This window comes from Microcebus murinus, chromosome X (genome assembly GCF_040939455.1).
Source record: "Microcebus murinus isolate Inina chromosome X, M.murinus_Inina_mat1.0, whole genome shotgun sequence".
Taxonomy (NCBI): domain Eukaryota; kingdom Metazoa; phylum Chordata; class Mammalia; order Primates; family Cheirogaleidae; genus Microcebus; species Microcebus murinus.
The window spans coordinates 128790850-128811316 of NC_134136.1; the positions used below are offsets into that span (position 1 = coordinate 128790850).

The following is a 20467-nucleotide window of genomic DNA, read 5'->3' on the forward strand; positions in this document are numbered from 1 at the left end:
GCACATATAGGACTGCAGAAGGGGTGGTGGGCACTCTCTCCTCTGCCAGGGCCCTGGGATCGCAGCTGGCAGGCCTTAGCAGCTGGACCGGGCTGAGTGGCACAAGCAGGCACAGTGTGGCTGGCCCGAGTCTGAAGAGTCTCCTCCCTCCCTAGGAGTGAGAGTTGGCTGCTGAGGCCAAGTGCCTGCTTTGGAGGAAGCAGTAGAGGTGGCTGGCGATGGGTGTACCTCGGCCACCTGGGCCCCATCCCTTTGCCCTGAGGAGCATTTGATGCCATTGTGCTTGGGGTTACCAGGGCCACTATGCGGGCCAGGGCTTTGATCCCTAGGAGTGCAGCCTGGGGCAAGTCGCTGACCCTCCCGAGCTCCTTTTGCTGGGGTGATGCAGGGAGGGTGATACACGTCCCACCTCGGGTTGCATCTGTGCCGCCAGGCGTCGTGCCCCGATTCGTGGACTGTGAGTGTACAGCGCCTGGCTGGCAAGGGGACGCACTCCACGAAGGGGCACTGGCATTGTTTTCCCTGCCCAGGGCCCCATCGAAGGGCAGAGCCCAGGCAACTGCCTGGGAAGCTGGGGCTTTTTGCAGCAGCTGGGACGTGGGTGCAGCCTCAGGAGGCTTCGTGCAAGGCTGCCAGAATCTGCACCGCTAATGACTGCACTCAAAGGGCAGAGAGCTCCCCACTCCCGCACCAGCTGTGGTGCCCTGGGTATATGTCTGCTGTGCCAACCTCTGGGGGTATCTGCTGCCCAGGCAGCCCAGGCCTGTGCCCCCCCCCACCTATATAGGAGAGAGAGCAGTAATGGGCATACTGAGACGGTATTGGAGCACACCTGTCCACATCTGAATGACAATCAGTCTGTGCCGCGCTCTTCAGGCCTCCTGGACATAAGCCTCATGAGCAAGGAGTTGTCCTTGTCCCCTTGAGTACTTTGTTCTCTCTGCAGATCCATCTCACTGTGGCCAGGGTGGAGGGTGGCAGGGTGGGGTTCCACCCACCCCAAGTAGGGAGAGGGGCCGTCAGCAGACCTCACATCCCCTTCTGTCCTTCATAGAGGCTGAGCACCCGCCCCCAGCTGCTGGGATTTCTACCCCCAGGGAGAGAATTCTCTGCATCTGTTCACTCTGCTTACCTCACCATCTCTCCTGGGCACTGCCTGCCTGGCTTCAATTCTTGAGACCAATCATTGGCTGCCCAAGCAGCCCCAGTTCCCTTTTCATTTGGTTAAAACACTGTTTCATCTTTATCACACAGACAATACACATTCGTGACGGGAACATTAGAGATACACAAAGGATCAAAATACTTTGGTGTATATCTTTTCAGATGTTTCTTTCCTTGTGCATTTTTTGCAAATATATTTTTACTTAAATGACACCATCCTACACATCCTGTTTTAAAAGGTACTTTTTATTTAATGATGTATGGAAACCATATGCAGTACATGAAGGCATGTTAAATATTACATGTCACTATCATTTGTAATAGCTGCATGGTATTTGCTTGAATGGATGGACCATAATAAGTTAAAATATGACTGTTGGGCATCTAGATTATTGCCAGATTTTCACCATCATACTCGACACGGGAATGACCGCCTTCTTGTATAGGTCTTTGTTCTACTTGTGCAGTTTCCTCCTTAGGCTAGTTTGCTACAAGGGGGACTGCTGCATCCACGGACTTACCCTTAAGCCTTTTGATATATACGGAGAGTAGTCCTCCAAAGAGATGTCCGATTTATCTTCCCACCAACAACATGTGACAGCTACCCAAGAAACTCCCTCCTGAAGGGTACACCTCCCATGCGCCAAGGCTGTGCACATCTGTAGCAAGGTTCTTCCAGCTGTCATGGAGTGGAGGCCCACTTTGTCCTGCTCTGCATGACAGCCTACATGAGGAGAGGGGACAGTGGGTCTGGAAGGAAACCTGGGTCCAAGGAGGGGTAATCAGTGTAGCCAGTCACTCCCCGGGGACTGTGTGCAGGGTTGTGAGAGGGTGCCTGAGCCTCATCCTTGCTGAGGCTGCGGGAGGGGAAGGGCTTGTGGGAGAGGACTTGGGTCAACAGTACCAAGGCTCACAGGCCTGAGCCTGGCTGTGGTTAGGAGCGGGGTTGGCCTGGACAGCTCAGCTCTGCAGGAGGAGTTGGGAAGGCATTTTGGGTGTGGGGACTGGCATACACAAAGGCACAGGTATTCCCTTGACAGGGCCACCTTCCAGGGACCCTGAAGCACATGGTCTGCTTTGAGCTTTGAGATGTTGGGGGGAAAGAAGCAGGGTCAGGTGATTGATGAGTCTGCCCCCAGTCTTAGGGATAGTGGGGAAGCACCAGGCTGATGTGGGCCCAGTGGGATTAGGGCTGAAAAGTGTTGCTGGGAGGAAGCATGGATGAAGGCAGCAGCTGGGAGCCAGGACAAGGTCAGAAGTGATCGTGGCCGTAGCCAAGGCTGGTAGAGAGGGGGTGGCAGATAGGAGGGAGAAGCCAGCTCCCCAGCTGGGACATAGATTCAAACCCCATTTGTCAACCCCATCCCAGACTCATCACTTTAAAGAGCTGCCTTACTCTTCATCCTCTGGAAAGATATGACTTGCAGGTTTATTGTCCTATGAAAAAAGGAATTTGACTTCTGAGATACAGCTATGCCTGTGGGAAGGGAGCTGACGGGGAAGCATCAGACCCGCTGGTCTTTGGCAAGGCAGGTGATAAGCCCTGGTTCCTCTGACTGGGGTCTTAGCTGAGCTGTCAAGGGGACCTGAGGTGGCATGGGCCTCTGCTCCCCCTTGCTGTGGGCTTTTGCCTGGGAGTTGCCAATGTTTCCTCTGCCTCTGTCATTCATGTGCATGAGTCTGTCTTGATTTTGGAAGTGGCTTATTTGGCTCTGATTTGGCAGGAACCTTCTAGGCAACATGACCATTAGGTTTGTCAAGGAGGAACCGATGAGTTTCTGGGCCTAGGATGGAGTCTGCTCCCAAACCATGGACGACCTTCACCTACTTGCCAAGTTCATGTGTGGAAGCTGGTAGCCACAGCCCGAGGCCTTAGAAAGGAGTATGTCTTTGAGGTACTCTGCACAAAACAAATGACACCAGCAAGTTTGGCTTAGGAAGATGAGGAGGAGCCTGAAGAGCAAGTAGTGTGGGGTCCTCCTCTTGCAGGTGGGGAGCTGAGGCCCAGAGGAGGTGACATGCTCTCCCAGGGTCTCACAGTCAATGGCACTAGGAGACCGAGGAACCAAGATCTCAGGCTTCACAGGCTTGCCCATGTGTCCACCTGTGGGGCCACTGCACAGGCTGCTGGGCTAGGGAAAGTTGGGCTTGTGTGGTCCTGGGATCACCCGTGGAACGGGCTCTGATGTGGCAGCCCTGGTGCAGGGCTGGGCATGTGGGACTCCCATTGGCACTGATGAGGTGCCGTTCCTGGCCCGCAGCAACTTGGGCCACCTGGGCTGCTCCTGGGTGCAGTTTCTGGAAGAGAAACTTGCTGACATGGCGAATTTGGTTTGCTCTTGTGCGCCCCCATTTTAGTGTGCCCCTCACCTCCACAGAAATATGTCCCAGCCCTGCCAGCTGGCAGCAGTGCCAGGCTGGTCAGAAACTCACCCCTGAGGGGCTCAGGGTGGCAGGCCCTGGAGACGGGGGCTGCTTTGCCTTGGGCTATGTCAGCATAGCCAGGGCCTTGCTTTCTATCATGACCACACACCTGAGCCCCTAGCCCCTCTGTTGAGGCCATTCAAGAAAATGACCAGACCCATGACCGGGCAGCTCTGGATCACTCCCAGCTGAGAGACCACCATAGCACCCCACCCACCCACCACAGGAGGCAGCCCCTGGCTCAAGGGCAGCCAGCTGCAGGCCAGAGAGGAGGCAAGGGGGACAGCAGGATGAGAAGACAGAGAGAGGAAGAGAAAGCCAAGCACCTTGCCTGGTCCCCAAGGGCCACGAGGAGTCGGCAATGGGGCCATGGGCTTTCCACTGGAGGTGAGGAAAGAACCTAATAGGGCTGCACATCCCCAGACCACTTCTGTACTAACTAAGGACCAACAACTTCCCCTCTCCAAGCAAAGACGGGTGGAGAGTCACTGCTGCTTGGCTCCTGTCCAAGTGCTCGACAATCTTTGCTACGCCAGGTGGTACCAGGCACTCGCAGGAACATTGGCTGGTTCTGTCCTCACAGCATCCTGAAAGGTAGATTTACTACCATTTTAAAATGGGAAAACTGGGGCAGCCTGCAGAGCTTAGCTGACCTGCCCAAAGCCTGTCAGATAACTCCGAAGGGGTGAGAACGATTGTCTAACCTAAAGCAGCTGGGCCCTCTGCCTGCCCTGAAGGTGTTCTGCTTCATGTGTACTGTGCCATCACTCTCGTGTCACTGCACAGGCTCCCGCATACTCCTGTCCAGAGCCTGGCCATTGGCACTCTTTAGGACGGTTCCTGCAGCGCCGTGTTCTCCAGGTGAGCAGCCTGGGCAGACAGGCGGCTGTGCTGCCTGGCAGTGGCAGATCCAGTGAGCGCCTGCCCCCGGCATCTGGCCACATCCAGGACTCCACCAACTCTTGTCACCCCCAATGCCCAAAGGAACAGCATGGTGACCCTCAAGCCATTACAAGTGCATGAAGTGACAAGCATGTACTTGCCTTTGTCCCCAGCAGCTTCACTGAATCAACTGACAAGGGACCTGCAGATCAAATGCCATGAGTATCTCAGCTCTTGGAGGCAGCACCAAAGGTGAGGCCTGAGCCCCCTTTTGTCCTGGGCTTGGTATATGGCCACCTCCTTCCCAGCCTACCCGGGAGGACCACAAGTACTGGCCTGCCAAAGGGAGAGCAGCACATCGGGAGGGGTCCTGGGCTTGGGGCTCCCCTTCTGAGCTGTGTGGCCTTGCCCCCAACAGGGAAGCCTCTGCCACTAGGCGAAGAGGAGCGCAATAATGTCCTCAAGCAGATGAAAGTGCGAACCATGCTGAAGGGAGACAAGAGCTGGATCACCAAGCAGGATGAATCAGATGGCCACACTATGTAAGTCCTGGACGTCGGGAGAGATGGCAGTGACATGGGGAGCTGTGGTCCATGGGTGCCCAACCATACCATTCAGAGCTCAGCCAGGCACAGGAAAGGCCACAGAGTGGGAAAGCCCCCAGGTGCTTGGGGGGAGAAACAGTGAGGCTGGAATGGCATGGAGGCCACAGGGAGTGCAGAGGCAGGGGGCCCAGGAGCCACTCTTTCAGTACCTGTCTTTCCTTAGAGAGCTGCCCTCAGGCTGGAGTCGTGCCACATCCTTTTCATCAGCTGGGGAGGTCATCAAGGCCAGGTAAGAGGTGGTGCCCAGGTGGCTGGTGGTGGGCCTCAGGGACTCTTCTGTGGCATGGGGCCAGCTGTGCAGCATGGAGGGTGAGCAGTCCATAGGTGACAGGGACAGGGAGGGAGCCTAAGCCAAGAATGGAGAGAAGGATCTGCAGTGAATCCTTTGGCATCTACAGGGAAAGGCAGTGTAGGAGTCACTGGTCCAGGCCACTGGCCTTGCTGTGTGGCTGTGGGGGCAGCTTACCCCCCTGCGGGGCCTGCATAGTTCCAGCTGTCAACTGGGATCAAAACTGTCATTAAGAAACTCCTGGCCAGGCGCGGTGGCTCACGCCTGTAATCCTAGCTCTCTGGGAGGCTGAGGCGGGCGGATTGCTAGAGGTCAGGAGTTCAAAACCAGCCTGAGCAAGAGTGAGACTCCGTCTCTACTAAAAATAGAAAGAAATTAATTGGCCAACTAATATATACAGAAAAAATTAGCTGGGCATGGTGGCACATGCCTGTAGTCCCAGCTACTCGGGAGGCTGAGGCAGCAGGATTGCTTGAGCCCAGGAGTTTGAGATTGCTGTGAGCTAGGCTGACGCCATGGCACTCACTCTAGCCTGGGCAACAAAGGGAGACTCTGTCTCAAAAAAAAAAAAAAAAAGAAGAAGACTCCTATTCTGAAACCTCCTCCTGGGGGGAAGGAGAACATCTCTAGGGTCCTTTGGGCAGCTTCGAGAGTCACAGTGCCTCGCTCCTGCAGATATAGCCTGATTGCTGAGCACACTTGGCAATCAGCGTGTCAGGGGACACTCACAGATTTTCTCCCACTGTTTCCAGAGTTCATAGTGACATATTTTGTCAGCTGACCAGGGGGACCTGGCCTCTCTCTATTTTGAGGATTTTCCCATAACAGTGTCCAGGGGGGCTCTGTAGCATGGGCACATCCTGCCGGCATCTAGAGGAACTGCTCCTGAGAGACAAGGGGACCATGAAATTCAGGCTTGCTCCTTGCTCCAAACAGCTGGCAGGTGGCTGCTCAGGTGGTGGTACAGTCAGTGGCACTGTTGGCCTGCAGGGCTGCCTCTAGAGACAATGGTCTTGCGCTCCCTCAAGGGCTCAGTGCCTGCTCCCTGCCAAGCTCCTGTGCTGGGCATGGAGGAGACCGTAGTGGTCAGGACACAGGCCCGCTCCTCACAGAACTGACACCCCAGGGTTTCTGCAACTTGGCCCCCTCCAGGAGGCTGTCCCTTGTTAAGGACAGATGGTGGGATGGAGAATACTGGGGTTCTGCATTGTCCTTAGACCCAAACCGTGCGGCTGCAGCCCAAAGGCTCTGTTGGTATTGCTAGACAGAGTAGCCATCTACTGTGTCCTTGACTCCTCTACAAAGGCCCCCAGCACCCAGATCCTCATGTTTTCCAGCCACTGACCAAGCCCTGGCCATGCCCTCTGTCTCAGACTTCCACCAAGATTTGAGATGTGGGCATCCCAGGAGCCAGAGGATGGAAGACCCAAAGGAACAGGAAGGGAGAGGCAATGGGCCTTGGCTGGCAGGTGCTTGACTCTTCCACTCAGGCCTCACACGCCTTCCTGGAGGTGGCTGTGGCAGGAGCAGGTCAGGGGCCTCCAGTGTGTGCTGGGTCAGCTGGGAAAGCAGAGTGTGGAGGGCTGGCAGCAGGGCAAGAAGAGCTCCCTCAGAGCAGTGCCAGGCCCAGCAGCATATGCCCAGCCATCGAGTAGGCCTTCCTGGGCACCTGCTGGCAGGAGCTGTTCACGGGCACTTTCCCTGGGGGAGCTGAGTAACATAGTCAGAGTGAAGTGGTCATCTCGCTAGGGGAGTGAGGATGGCTGGCTCCCCTCCTATCTGCTGCACGGGGACATCTGCCAGCCAAGCCCCTCTGCTGCTGGGGGCAGGATGAAGCAGGCCTCGCTTCACCCCACCCTCCTTCCCCTTTGGCAGGCCTCTGAGCACAAGGGCTCCCACTGGCTACATCATCCGGTGAGTGACCACAGCACCCTGCCTGCCTCCCTGTACCCACCCGGACCGGCCCCTGGGAAGCTCACCAGCACCTTCTGGACTCTCTTCCAGGGGAGTGTTCACCAAGCCCATAGACAGCTCACCCCAGCCCCAGCAGCACTTGCCCAAGGCCAACGGAGCTCCAAAAAGGTATGTCCCTCGGTGCTGGCCAGTCGGCCGGCAGGGAGGTGTGAGGGCCTGGTCTGTGCTCATGGTGGAGAGAGTGCTCTGCCTGCCAGGCCATGGGGGCGTGGAGGTAGTAGCTCCCTTCCTGCGCAGGCATAGCCAGAGGGGATGGGATGGGGTGGGGCCGGCAGCCCTGGGTGGATACTGAGCCTCTGAGAAGCCCTGGGCCACTGACAGTGCCCTTGCCCTTGGGCCAGTCCCACTTGGCCTGGTCACTGAGACAGAAGAGTGCAAGAGATGGGAGGGGCTGGGCCCAGGGTCCCCCTAGCCCGGCCCTTGGCACCCTTGGCTGGCTGACAGCATCGAGCTGTGTGCTGTAGTCCACTTCCTTCCCAGTGGGCTGAGGTGGCATACTGCACATGCACCTTGGCAACAGGCTGAATCTAGGCTCCATCAGAAAGGAAAGGCCAAGGGGACAGGAGACAAGAAGCAGAGACATGGGCAGGAGCCTGCTGGACTGTTCCCCTGAGGTGCAGCCAGGGCTGCCCTGCTCAGGGTGGTGTGGTTCTGGGTGTCTGGCAGGGCCAAAAGCAAAGAGGAAAGCTCGCAGCAGCCCTAGGTCCACCTGTCACATGTCTGCTGGGCTGGGTGGGCAAATCTGGTAGCAGGAGGGGCCCACAGGTGGGCACATGGAAACTTCTTGCCTCTGTAGTGCTGCTGGCCTGGTGAGGACACCTAGTAGGACACCTAGTACTGGCCCTCCCTGCCCCTCATCCTCTGGCTACAAGATGACCACCAAGGACTACAAGAAGCTGTGAGTATACAATGCCAGACCCAGCCAGTTCCTTCCTCCAGGGAATGAGCCAAACACTGGGTCCCTGAAGACAGCTGGCCCAGGAGAGGTGGTCCCACTGGCTTGACACCCCCTGTGTCCCGGCCCGCGGGACCTTCTGTTACTCGCGGGGGCGAGGGGGACCGTGCCTGAAAGAGATGAGCGAGAGAAAGAAACGAGACCAAGCAAATGGTTGTCAAGGTCTGCTTTACTTAGATTTTTAGTAGGTTTTATAAGCATACAAAAACAAGGAAGTCAAAACAAAAAATAGAGTGGTGACGATGAGGCTTGGGTCTAGGTTGATTAGCCCTAATCAGTGTCTTATCAGTATCCTGTTTTTGACTGATTACTCATCTCCAACCGGAACATTTGCAGTCAACACATCCTGGAGCATTCCGTGGTCAGCACGTCATGGACTGCGTTCTTCTCGGAGCTATAGCTGGAATTTTCCAGGGCGAAGTCCGTGCGTAGGACAAGTCATAGGGGAGTTGAGGGTCTTTGAGGGTCCTTGCCTCTAACACCCCTGTCAGTTGTTGCTGTGGCCTGAAGCCCACCAGAGGGCTGCAAGCCCCAGAAAATTGGATGGCACTTCGGAGGATCTCAGGCAAAGCAGGGACTTATAGGAGGCGCCCTATGGGGCTGCAGAGGGGTCTGGGGCCCCACTCAAGGGTTCCCCTGCATGCCTTGGGGGAGGGGGTCTCTGGACAGAAGTGTGAGTTGCGTTCCACATCTTTCTATTGTTTGTCCCTTGTCACCATCATTCAGTAATGTGGAGCACCTGGGAAATCTTTCTGGGGAACGAGCGAGGCTTGAACGTGGTCTTGAGGGACAGCTAACTAAGCTTGCAACAGGAGGGCTGGCTCCCAAGCAAGATGGTGCAAAGGCCCCCAGGCAGCAACACCATGGTCAGTCAGCCATTCTGCTGAGAGTGGCAGCCTGTGACAGGGAACCGCCTATTCCCCCCCCCCCCCGCCCCCCGCCCCCTGCCCCAGGGCTTCCTACAATGTGTGGCGCAGCTCCACATCAGGGGATGCTGAAGAGGAGGAGGTGCCCTTCTCTTCTGATGAGCAGAAACGGAGGTAAAGGTGTCCTCTGGGCACCTCAGGTGACAGGGCAGGGGCCCTGGTCTTTGAAGGCTGCTGAAATGCATTGCGCCAGTTGAGGTGACAGAATGTATAATATGTGGGCCATCAGCAGTGGCCTGTGGGGTATGGGAATAAGTGTCATTCTGTGAGTACCAGAACTACCCAGTCAGTGCTGGGCTGGCTCAGGGGGCCTCTTCAGAACCTTCCATGGGATAGAACCAGAAGAAGCCACCTACACAGTGCCCTCTATGTGAGTGCTATGTGCAGAGTCCTGGCAGGCCCTGCACGTCTGTGGGGCAGGGTGGACCCCACGGTTCTGAATGCCCCTCAGTCCACACATGCAAGCAAAACTTCTTGGGCCTTAAGGGATGAAAGGCCCATCTGTCACCCCTGTTCACTGTATACCCTCTATCCAAGGGGACCGACAGCACACCACCCAGCGCCAGTGAGCTGTGACAGGGAGGGATGGCTGAGTGCCTTTTGTGCCTTCAGCTTGAGGCCTGGGCAGCAGTGAGACCCTAAGGAAATAAAGCCCCTTGTCCCCAGGCTTAGCCTGCCCCCAATTCCATGAGTGCCAATCTGCCTGTGGCTCAGGAGGCACAGCCACGTCCCCTTGCAGGAGGCCCGGGAAGACTGGCCATCCCAAGGAAGAGTTCATAGTCCTGAGGGTCCCTAGGTAAAGAACCAGGCCCTCTGGAGCTGCCTAGCATGGGATGCCCACTCTGCCACCCTGAGGGGTGGTCTCAGGCAAATCGCGAAAGCTCCCTGGCTTGCGTCCCCGTCTGTGAGTCATGGAGGATACTAGCTCCTGCTTTCCTGGACTGAGAAGAATGATGAGCCAATGTGGGCACACTGGCACCTAGAGCAGGTCTGGGCACACACTGCACGCTCAGTAAATGTTTCTTCCTGGAGTGGCCCTGAGGAATCCAGACTCCATCCTGGGCTAGGCTGGCAGTGTGTCCAGCTTGGCACCCAGCAGATGCCACCCACGCCCCTGCCACCCCAGGTCAGAGGCTGCAAGCAGTGTGGTGAGGAAGACAGCTCCCTGGGAGCACTCCTACGTCCTGTCGGCAGCCAAGAAGAGCACTGGGTGAGTTACACAGCAGGGACAGCTAGTGAAAGGGTGGTGGCGAGATCACTCCCAAGGCCCTCCTAGCTGGACTTTCTCTGGTTCTAAGATGCACATTCTAGAAATAGGGGTCTGGCTACTGCCATCAGGGCGGGTGAGGTGCTGGCAATTGGAGAGAAGCCCAGGACCCTCTGGGGTAGAGCAGTCATGATGTCACCTATCTATGGGCTCCACTCAACATGGCACTTTCTGCTTCCTTTCCAGCAGTCCTACCCAGGAGATGCAGGCGCCATTTATTGCAAAGAGGTAAATGTCATCAAGGGAAGTCTCAGAAGCCTATCACACGCCCCAGAGAAGGCCTTCTGCCAGCAGGAGTGTGACGTGGGTGCTGAGGAGAGGGGATGTGGGGATGGGGAGCACCTGGGGGGCTGTGGTGGCACATGTGGCTGAATTCTTCCATTTGCCCATGGTTAATGGGGCTGGGCACCTGGCCCAAGGCGGAGCTGCGGTGTTTCCAGGCTCCAGCTCCTCTGGAGTTCCACAGCAGAAGCTACCGGGTGTCAAAGGAGTTGTTCCCCTGCCTGCCCGTGAGAGGTGGCTAGCTGAAGACCAAAAAATAAGGAGGAGCCAGCATGCCAAGTGTTCCAGGCAGAGGGCCCAGCCAGAGCAAAGGCTGACTGGAACACGGGGTGGTGGCAGCACAAAGGAAGTGGCAAAGAATGGGGTGTTCTTACTGGCTGGATTGGGTTGCTGGGACTTCTATAACAAAGCCCCACAAACTGGGGTGCTTAAAACAACAGGAATAGATTATCTTACAATTCTGGAGGCCTGAAGTCTGAGATCAAGGTGATGGCAGGGTGGCTTCCTTCTGGAAGCTCTGAGGCCTGTCTGAGGCCTGTCTCCCAGCTTCTGGCGGTTGCTGGCAATCCTCGGCTTGTACCTGCAACCCTACAGCCTGTGCCTCTGTCTTCACGTGGCCTTTTCTCTGTGTGTCTGTGTCCAGATTTCCCTCTCTTAGAAGGGCCCCAGTCGTTGGTTTAGGACCCGATCTACCCCGGTATGACCTCATCTTACCTGATTACGTCTGCAAAGACCCTATTTCCAAATAAGGTCACAGTCACAGGTTCCAGAGGGACATCAATTTGGGGGAGACAATATTCAACCCAGTATGCTGTCCTTATCCTGAGCCCCCAGCCTGGGTCACCTCATGGCCCTAGACCAGTTAGACACCACTGAAAGCATGTCTTTCAAAGGCCAGCAAGCTCCAGGGCATCAAGATGACCAAAAGTGCCATTTCTTTTCCTGCCTGAAGAGTTGAGGTGGTGGATGAGGATGGGACTTTTGAGAGGAGCCAGGACTCACCTGCTCTGGCAAGACACACTCCAGGCTCAAGCAGGTAACCAACCACTCATCTCTGTCGCCACTCAGTCACTGTGGAACCTCTGTCAGGCCACCTCCCTTCTGGGCCTCAAGATCAGTTTCCCCATGTGCCCAGTGACAAGATGGGGCACAGAAATCCATAAGGGCCCGTCTGGGTGGATGTCCCAGGGATGAAAGGAGCAACACAGGCTGGCCTCTATGGAGAGAGTGCTTGGCTCTTGTCTGTTTAGTACTTATCTATATCACCTTAACCCTTGCGCCACCGAGCTCAGTGGTGGCACAACACCCCAAGAAGAAGTAGCAACCTTGGGGTTTGAAAGGGCCGGCCACCATGGCAGTAGCCCAACACTGTAAAGCTTGCTCCTGATACTCCGGTGAGTTGGCCAAGTTCAACTTGCCTGGGGAGGAGGCTCTGCCCAGCACCGCTCACAGCTGCCTTCTTTGCCAGCGAGAATGTAGGCAGAACCAAAGTGTCTTGGGCAATGTGGATTGAGTGCACACTGAATGTGCCTAGCCCCGCTGGCAGCTGGGCACTCAGGTGGGTGCTGAGAGCTGTCTCTGGCCTGTGGGCTGGTCTGATGATTTCCTGCCAGCCCGGCTGGATGGGCCTACCAGCCAGGGAGGGTCTGGCAGTGGGATGACGGGGCAGGGGCGGGCTGGGCACTGGCAATCTCACACCAGGCAGGGCTGTGATTTGCTCTGATTTCTGAGCCCCTAGTGTCCGGGGCAGATAATGGTGCTCTCTTGTCTGCGGATGAAGAGCAATCATCTTGTGCTTTGTGCTGAATGGCGCTAAGTCCCGCAGGGAATGCCACCGCCCTGTTGTTGCTGCTGTTTAAAGCACCTGCCTGGATTGAGACCTTTGCCTAAATCCAGGTCTGCTAAGAACTACACCTCTGTAGCACCCTTGGAAGAGTCCTAAGGCCAGCAGCGGGGAGTATCTGTCCCTACAGATCACTTCCTGGGTCCTAGGGGCTCTTCTGGCTCTTCTAATGCCATTACAATCCCCCAACTCGAGCTCTACAACCATTTGTAGTCATGTGACCACCACACTCAGGAGCCACTTCCTCTGTGTCAAGCTCCATCTCCAAATATAGTCACATTCTGAGGTACTAGAAGTTAGGACTTCAACATAGGAATTTGGGCGCATATAAGTCAGCCCATAACAGTATATATTTCTCTTTTGAAAAAAGGCAATGAATGGTTTCAGATGCCTTTTAAAAACTAATGTAGGAGGAGAATTAGGTTGTGCTGTATTATGGATTTAAGAGGCATTTTGACATTTATTCCAGAAAATTATTTTGGATATTTAATACCCATCATATGGCTGTCATAGCAAGGTGGCTATCTTAGTTTGTTGGGGCTGCCATAGCAAAGTACCACAAGTTGGGTGGTTCTAACACAAGAAACGTATTATTTCCCAGTTCTGGAGGCCAGAAGTACAAGATGGAGGTGTTGGTAGGGCTGGTTCCTTCTGAGGGCTATGAGGGAAGGCTGCATTCCAGGACTTTCTTTTTGGCTTGAAGATGACTGTCTTCTCCCTGTGTCTCTTCACACTGTCTTCCTTCTGTGTATGTTTCTGTGCCCAAATACCCTCTTTTTATGAGGACATCAGTCATATTGGATTAGGGCCTGCCCTAACAACCTTACTTTAACTTGATCACCTCTATAAAGGTCCTGTCTCCAAATAAGGTCACACTCTGAGGTACTGGGGTTATAATTACAACATATGAATTTTGGGGACACACAACTCAACTCATGATAGGGGCTGAGGAAGGCAGAGACTTTAAAATGTCAGCCTGGAGCAATTGAATGGCTGGAGATGCAATTTACAGAGCTGGGAAGAAGTTCTGTTTGGCTCAAGCCATGCTGCATAGAGCCATGGGCCATAGATAGGTGGCTCCAGACATCCAAGGAAGCACCTGTGTATTTCCCAGGGCGAGAATGGAAACAGCCCACAGATTGTCAGAGCCACCAGTAGCAGTGGGAGAGAAAGGTGAAAAGCAAAGATGCCTGGATTAGCAAAGCATCCCAAAGTTTGGGGATTGGGGGATAGAGGAATGTCGAGGAGTGGTCAGCCTGGAAAAGAACAAGCTCGGGGGGCCATGGCCACAGCCCTCCTGTCCTAGGCTGTGCCCCAGTATGCTGCCTGGCAGAGCAGCTGGGAGCAGTAAGAGCACAGCTTATGCCACTAAACAAAACCTCAGCTTTGCCTCGTGCTGGCTGTGTGACCTTGAGCAAGTCTCTTCACCTTCCATGCCTTAGTTTCCTGGTATGTGAAATAAGGAGAGCAGTAACAGCTCCTTCCTGAGTCTGTCTCAAATATGAGTGAGACAGTGCACAGAAAGCACCTAGCGCAGTGCCTGGCCCAGTGTCCTTGTGTGCATGTGATCCAAGGCAGGAAGAGACCAATATCGCCACCTACTGGCATCTGCGGGAAATGTTGCTAAAGGCCCTGAAAAAGAAATGCCCCTCTTTCCCTGCCGCCCCCTCTTCTGGCAGGATGAGTCACATACTCTTTGGCACAAGCCACTGTCATTGGAATTTCTACAGGTGGCTAGGGCCACACTGGATGTTTTCTGATGAGTTTTGGGCCTCGAGCTTCAGAAGACTCTGGCTCTGCATTCTCTGAGTGCCTTCCAAAGGTGTGCAGCCTTCCAGAATGTTCCTGGCCTCCAGTAGCCCAGCTGCGAACTTTAGACTGGACTAGAGCTGTCTGTGGTTGAGGGGTGGAGGGGGTGGTGGCCTAGTAGGGGCTGCAGGGACAGTGCTGGCAGGGCCACACTCCCTCTGAAGGCTCTGGGAGAGAATCTATTCCTTGCCCTTCTCTTAGCTTTTTTACCCACGGTCCTTGGTGTTTCTTGGCTGGTGGCTGCATCACTCCAGTCTGCGCCTCTGTCTCCACGTGGTTGTCTTCCTTCTGTATCCAAATTTCCCTCATCTTATAAGGACACCAGTCACCGGATTAGAGCCCACCCTACTCTACTAGACCTCATCATACCTTGATTACATCTGCAAAGACTTTATTTCCAGATAAGTTCACAGGTACAGATACCAGGGGTGAGGACTTCAATATATCTTTTTGGGGGACACAATTCAACCCTGTTAACAGCTGCCCTGAAATATGTACCATTTGAGCTGGGTCTTTAAGAAGGCATTGCTCAGGGGGACAACAAAGAAGGAAGAAGGCACAGGGACATGAAAGAGAGGGCAGGCTGGGGTGACACTTTGTTCCTGTTTCCTCTCTGATGGAACCAGAAACATCAGTGAGAAAACACGCTTTACTTGCCCGTGACACGGCCAAGTCAGGCATGTCCCTATTCCCTGGCACCACGTGCTTCAAATAGGCCAAGTGGGGCCACCAGCCAGGAGCTTTATGCTGTCATGATGAACGATGTCAACTTTGACAATGATGTCATCTTTGTTATCACAAGAGGAGTTGGGCAGAAATCAGAGCTGCCCATGCATAGTGGGCCCCTTCCTGGCTTTTTCTTGGTCACCATGGATGTTCCAGACCCCTCCCAGGGTGGACGTGGAGGGACAGGGACAAGCAGCCCACTGACTCAGCTCTCCATGGGCTCCCAGTCAGACTAGGTTGGAGCAGCCAAGCTACCTGGGCTCACTTGAAGTGGGGGACTGCCTACCTCCCTGCTTTCACCCTGGCTTCTCCAACCCCTGCTCCTCCCGAGACCCCTGAGTGGCCTTTCTAAAGTGTCAGCCTGATCCTATCAACCCCCCCCTACTTCAAGCCCACCCCGTGCCATCCCTTTGTGAACCCAGATCTGGTCTCAGCATTCAAGACCCCTGCCAGCCTCCACCTCCTCCTCCCATCTCCCTTCAGCTGGCCTGGGTCAGAATCCACCTCCATGAAGCTTGTCCAGTGCCCTGGGGTTGGATTTGTTCTGGGCCCCCACCCTGCCCCCACTGGGCCAGGAGTTTCATCAGGGCAGGGTTGGGGCTCTCTCCTCTCTGCACCTGCAGTGCCTGGGGGCAACTGAAGGACGAAGTGGGTGGCTGCAATGTGACCTGGGCTGAGGCCTCACTCTGTGGACCTGGGGAGATCTGCTTTGGGGTGAAGGGTGCACCCCCCATATAACACCAGGGAGCTCCAGATTCTCTCCAGCCCTAGCTAGCAGCACTCAGAAGGATGTGTGGTCACCCCAGGGCCAGCTGTGAGCATGGCTAGCAGTAGAAAACTTCAAAGGGGTACTTTGTGGGCCAAGTCGATGCAGTCCTCCGGTTCCAGCTCATGGGCACCTGGGCACTCGTCCTCCAAGTCTCCGACATCTCCTCCCACTGGCTGTCATCCCAAACAGTCTCCATCAGCGCCTGGACTCAAAATTCCCTTGGTCTTGCAAATAGCCACTTTGGGTGCCCCTGCAAGTGGTTGGCAGCATCGCAGGTGACAGCCACAGGCCAGGCATTGGGGCTGCGCCTGAGGGAGGACTGCCTGTGTTCAGGTCAGAGGTGGGAGGCTGGGGCCTGCAGGTCAGTGGCCTGAGCTCGGCTGCAGCAGCAAGAAGACTCAAGGCCCAAGAGCAGAAAGGGGGAGGGGGTGATGAGTCTGGGTGTCCCAGTGCAGTAGCCAGGAGGCTCTTGAGGGAGAACGTCCTCAGACTCCCTACACAGGTTGGGAAGAGGGAGGCTTTTCTCACCAGCAACTGTCTGGGTCTCTGCCTTGGCCCACAGCTCCAGAGGTGAGGAAATTGTCCGCCTACAGATCACAACGCCCAGGGCAGGACTCCGCCTGGTGGCCCCAGACCTGGAAGGCACAAGGTACGAGGGCCTGCTGCTGTCCTGGCTCCCTGCACAACATTCTAGAGATGGGGGCAGCAGAGCCCAGAGGCTGATTCTGCCACTGTAGGGCTCACAGATTGGTGGGGGCCATGGTTGACCTGGGTTCTCTGCCCTTGTCTCATTCTTTCACTCAGCAACTGTCATGAAGTGAGTGCTTGGTCTGTGGTGAGCACTTAGACCCAATGGTGACCCTGTCTGCTGGAGTCAAGCATGAGCTAGGTCAGGCCTTTCATGTGCCAGGAGGCCCTGGGAAGTGCTGGCTCAGCCTGCTGAGCCCTGAAGACAGGACCAGCCAGCTGTGCTGGGGTGACACGGGGACTGTGGAGCCCCCTGAGGCCACTGGGGCAGTTGCCCTGCCCATGTGAGGGGGCTGGTGGGAACGAGGCAGGGTCACTAGGCCAGCCTCCACAGCTCTCCATGTCACTGGCCTATGCTAGGGACAAGGAGAGACAGGAGGGCCACCACCAGCAGGGAGCATGACAGGCCCAGCCCCTACCCTAGGGTGAGACAGCCAGGTGACAGGCAGGCAGGATGTGGGGGCTGGGGTGAAGGTTAGGGAGGATCTGAGCAGGGAAGCCCAGAGTCTGGAGAGGGGGCAGGAGTGCATGCTGGAGGTCATCTCCTAATCTCTGGGGTGGTGGGAGCCCGGAGCAGGGGGCCTTTCACTAGTGTGGTGGGGGTGCTCAGGGAAGGTTCCTAGAGGAAGTGAAATCCAAGATGAGTCTTGAGCGACCTCTAGGTCCCTTTACTCTCCTCCTTGGCTCCTCTCTCTCTAACCCTACCCACTCCCAGCGTGACCCCCAGGCAGGTACCAAGTCCTGTCCATTTTATTCTAGAGATATTTCCCCTCCTACTGCTGCACCATGGGTCCAGGCCTCCACCATCACTTGCCCAGCCACTTGGCCCTGTTTCCTCCTGTCCCATGGCCAAACTGTAGTTATGCTAGCCCTCTGCAGAAAAGCCTGCAGTCCCCTCTGTCCTGCTCTGCAGCCTGAGCTCCTCCCTCCCTTGTCCCGATGTCGCCTCCCAGCCTTTGTCTGTGCAGCTGTGGGCTCTGCCTGGGGTGTGCTTTCCCCTCTGCATTGTGCAGTCCCACCTCAAGTGCCCTCTTCTCTGGGGCACCTTCCTCTCCTGCGTTTCTTCCTCAGGCAGTGTCTGAGGGGTTTTCCTGCTAAAGTCGCATAGCACCATGTTCGTACCTGCACCAGAGAATCTTCCACACTGTGTCACAGTTGCCCACTCAGAGACTGGTCTCCCCAGGGGCTGTGGCTCAGTGCTCCCTGCATTCTTTTCTGGCCAGAGTGGCATGCAGAGACTGCTGCTGGCATGACTGCACATCATCCAGCACAATGTCTCTAGTAAAGTGACACTAGGAAGCTGCTTCCTTGGTTCCCCTAAGGTGACCAGTCTCTGAGGAATGGGCAAAGCGACCCTGAGAGATGCAGAAGGGAGCAAATGTGCTTCTATGGAAGGCCCCTGCTGTGTTCCTTGCCTCCAGAGCCCACTGGAGCCTTGTTTGGGAGTGGCAAAGCCACAGTAGCCCACAGAGGAGATCCCTTAAGAGGAGAAAGACGGAAAGCTAGTGGGGGAGGAGAGGGAGGATGATAGTGTTTGCCGAGTAAACTCATTTGATGAGTTTCTTTGCAGGCATCTAAGCGAGCATTTGCAGGAGGGAGGCATGTGAGGGTTTGTGGTTGAGGTTTGGGAGAGGCAGTACCGATGACTTGACAATGTGCGGCTCCCTGATGACCTCAAAGAGGACAGAGACAGAGGGGAGGCTGAAAAGGTGGTTAGAGTCAGTCTTACACCAAGAAGGAATCTAGTCCAGATCACAGCTCTCCCTCTTATTATCTGTGCAACTTGGGGCAAGTCACTTGGGCTCTCTGTGCCTCAGTTTGTTCATGTGGAAAATGGGCATGGATGATAACAGTGCCCATGTCCTGGGGGTGATGTGGAGAGTTAATGCATATAAAGGCACAAGAACAGGCTCTGGCCCTCAATCAACAGTAGCTATTAATGAGGTTTTGGGCCAGACACAGTGGCTCACGCCTGTAATCCTAGCACTTTGGGAGGCCGAGGCGGGAGGATCAGTCAAGGTCAGGAGTTTGAAACCAGCCTGAGCAAGAGCAAGACCCTGTCTCTACTAAAAAAAATAGAAAGAAATTAACTGGCCAACTAAAAATATATAGAAAAAATTAGCCAGGCATGGTGGCACATGCCTGTAGTCCCAGCTACTCAGGAGGCTGAGGCAGGAGGATCACTTGAGCCCAGGAGTTTGAGGTTGCTGTGAGCTAGGCTGACGCCATGGCACTCTTGCCGGGGCAAAAGAGTGAAACTCTGCCTCAAAAATAATAATAATAATAATGATAATAATAGTAATGAAGTTTTGAGGAACAGCCAATCCATCAACAGCAGGTTTTAAGTGGCTTGGAGACACCTGGCATTTGAGGAAGAGGTGACTGCCCCAGCTGAGTGTGAGTGGCTGGTGCATGGCCAACTTACGTTTCCTTCCTCCATAGGTCTTCTCCCGGCCACAAAGACAAGGAGGTGCCTTGCTCCAAAGGGCTTGAGAGGGACTTGGCTGGTGAGGAGGCTGTCAGGGGCACTGACACAGACTCCGAAAGGTAACTCACAACAGGGAGCAGACTCATCATCTCCAGCTGAAGGGCCTCTGTGGTCCCAGGCCCAAGGTCAATGGATAGGGCTGGGACCAGCACTGTCCTGTTCCAGCTGTGTCCTCAATTCCTGGGATAGTGCAGATGTTCAATAAATATCTGTTGAAGGAATGAATGAATAAATGAATGAATGAGGCCTGGAGAGGGGAAGGCCCCTGGAAGATACCTCGGGAAGCCAGTTGCAGACAGGATCAAACACCCACCCTGCTGACCTTGGCCCGCATGGGGTTCCTTCCAATCACCTGGAACCACCAGGGCCAAGCAAGGCTGACAAGCTGGCAGTTTGGGAGAGCTGGTGACCACAGAATACATGGCCCCCATAGAGCACCAACAGGAACTTTCAGGATGACCTGTGGACAAAGGGGGGACATTGTGCATGGGGAGGGTGATCAAGGATGGAAAGTGGGGTCGTGGCAGGGTATGACGGGCTTGGTGAGCAGTGGCCCCAGGTTGAGTATTCCTCAGCAGGAACCTGGTAGCCAGTAACAGGTAAGAGCCCACCGACCCATCTGGCCAATGTGGAACCTTGGAGCCCCTAGTCGGGACTCTGAGCTGGGAATGAGGAAAGGGGGCCCTCTGTGGCTTTGCCCCTTGCTCTGTTAGCCATCGGACCCCCAACGTGCAAGCCTCCTCCTGAGGGTCCACCTTTCTCTGTTTCTTGGCTTCACTCTTGCTCCCAACCCATCAGGTTTGGAATAAATGCAGAAATACTTGCTGATGGAGTCAGTTTGGGCTTGGCTCAGTTCCAGTCAGAGCAGCCAGGGCCTGTGCTTCTGGTCCTGAGGCCACTTTCACAACATTTGAGCTAGACAATATCAAATCCAATCAGTGTCAGCAAATGTTTCTCTTCTCATACCAGCTCAAGTGCACAGTCAAGTCATGACAACGTGGGATCTGGAGCCACAGGGTCCCCACCTGAAGGCTTGGCTGGAGCAGAGGTTGCTTCTGAAAGAGGAGGGTAAGCTGCCTGGTGGAGGCAGGTTCTGTCATGTTCCTGGTCATTTCTTGTCTACTGCTTCCCACACTCCATACCCCACCACAGCTTTGTCCATGGGCTTTCCACTTCTTGGAATCACCTATGCTTGAATTTTATTCCTTCTTCTGCCTCCTGCCACTGGCTCTCAAGTTCCTCCAGAGCAGGCACAAGGCCCCACTCACAGCTGGAGGCCCAGTCCCCATCTGGTCAGTAGAACGAACGTGCAGGGAA

The 20467-nt window shown here is 55.2% G+C and overlaps 1 protein-coding gene across 8 annotated transcripts in view; it reads left to right on the forward strand.

The window, feature by feature from the left end:
- The first annotated feature begins 4688 nt into the window (after positions 1–4688).
- Positions 4689–20467, forward strand: part of ZNF185 (zinc finger protein 185 with LIM domain) — a 77519-nt gene continuing 61740 nt past the window's right edge. For 2 of the 8 annotated variants that reach the window (XM_075999587.1, XM_075999589.1), the window contains exons 1-14: positions 4689–4722; positions 4889–5012; positions 5239–5304; positions 7240–7278; positions 7369–7446; positions 8135–8236; positions 9247–9333; positions 10346–10429; positions 10673–10714; positions 11721–11804; positions 12237–12326; positions 16478–16564; positions 19105–19209; positions 20120–20218. In XM_075999587.1, coding sequence (XP_075855702.1) covers positions 4689–4722; positions 4889–5012; positions 5239–5304; positions 7240–7278; positions 7369–7446; positions 8135–8236; positions 9247–9333; positions 10346–10429; positions 10673–10714; positions 11721–11804; positions 12237–12326; positions 16478–16564; positions 19105–19209; positions 20120–20218 — 1121 coding nt within the window. Of the gene's footprint in view, positions 4723–4888; positions 5013–5238; positions 5305–7239; positions 7279–7368; positions 7447–8134; positions 8237–9246; positions 9334–10345; positions 10430–10672; positions 10715–11720; positions 11805–12236; positions 12327–16477; positions 16565–19104; positions 19210–20119; positions 20219–20467 lie in introns of those variants that run through there. The other 6 variants (XM_012788848.2, XM_075999590.1, XM_075999588.1 and 3 more) reach the window with 4 other exon arrangements.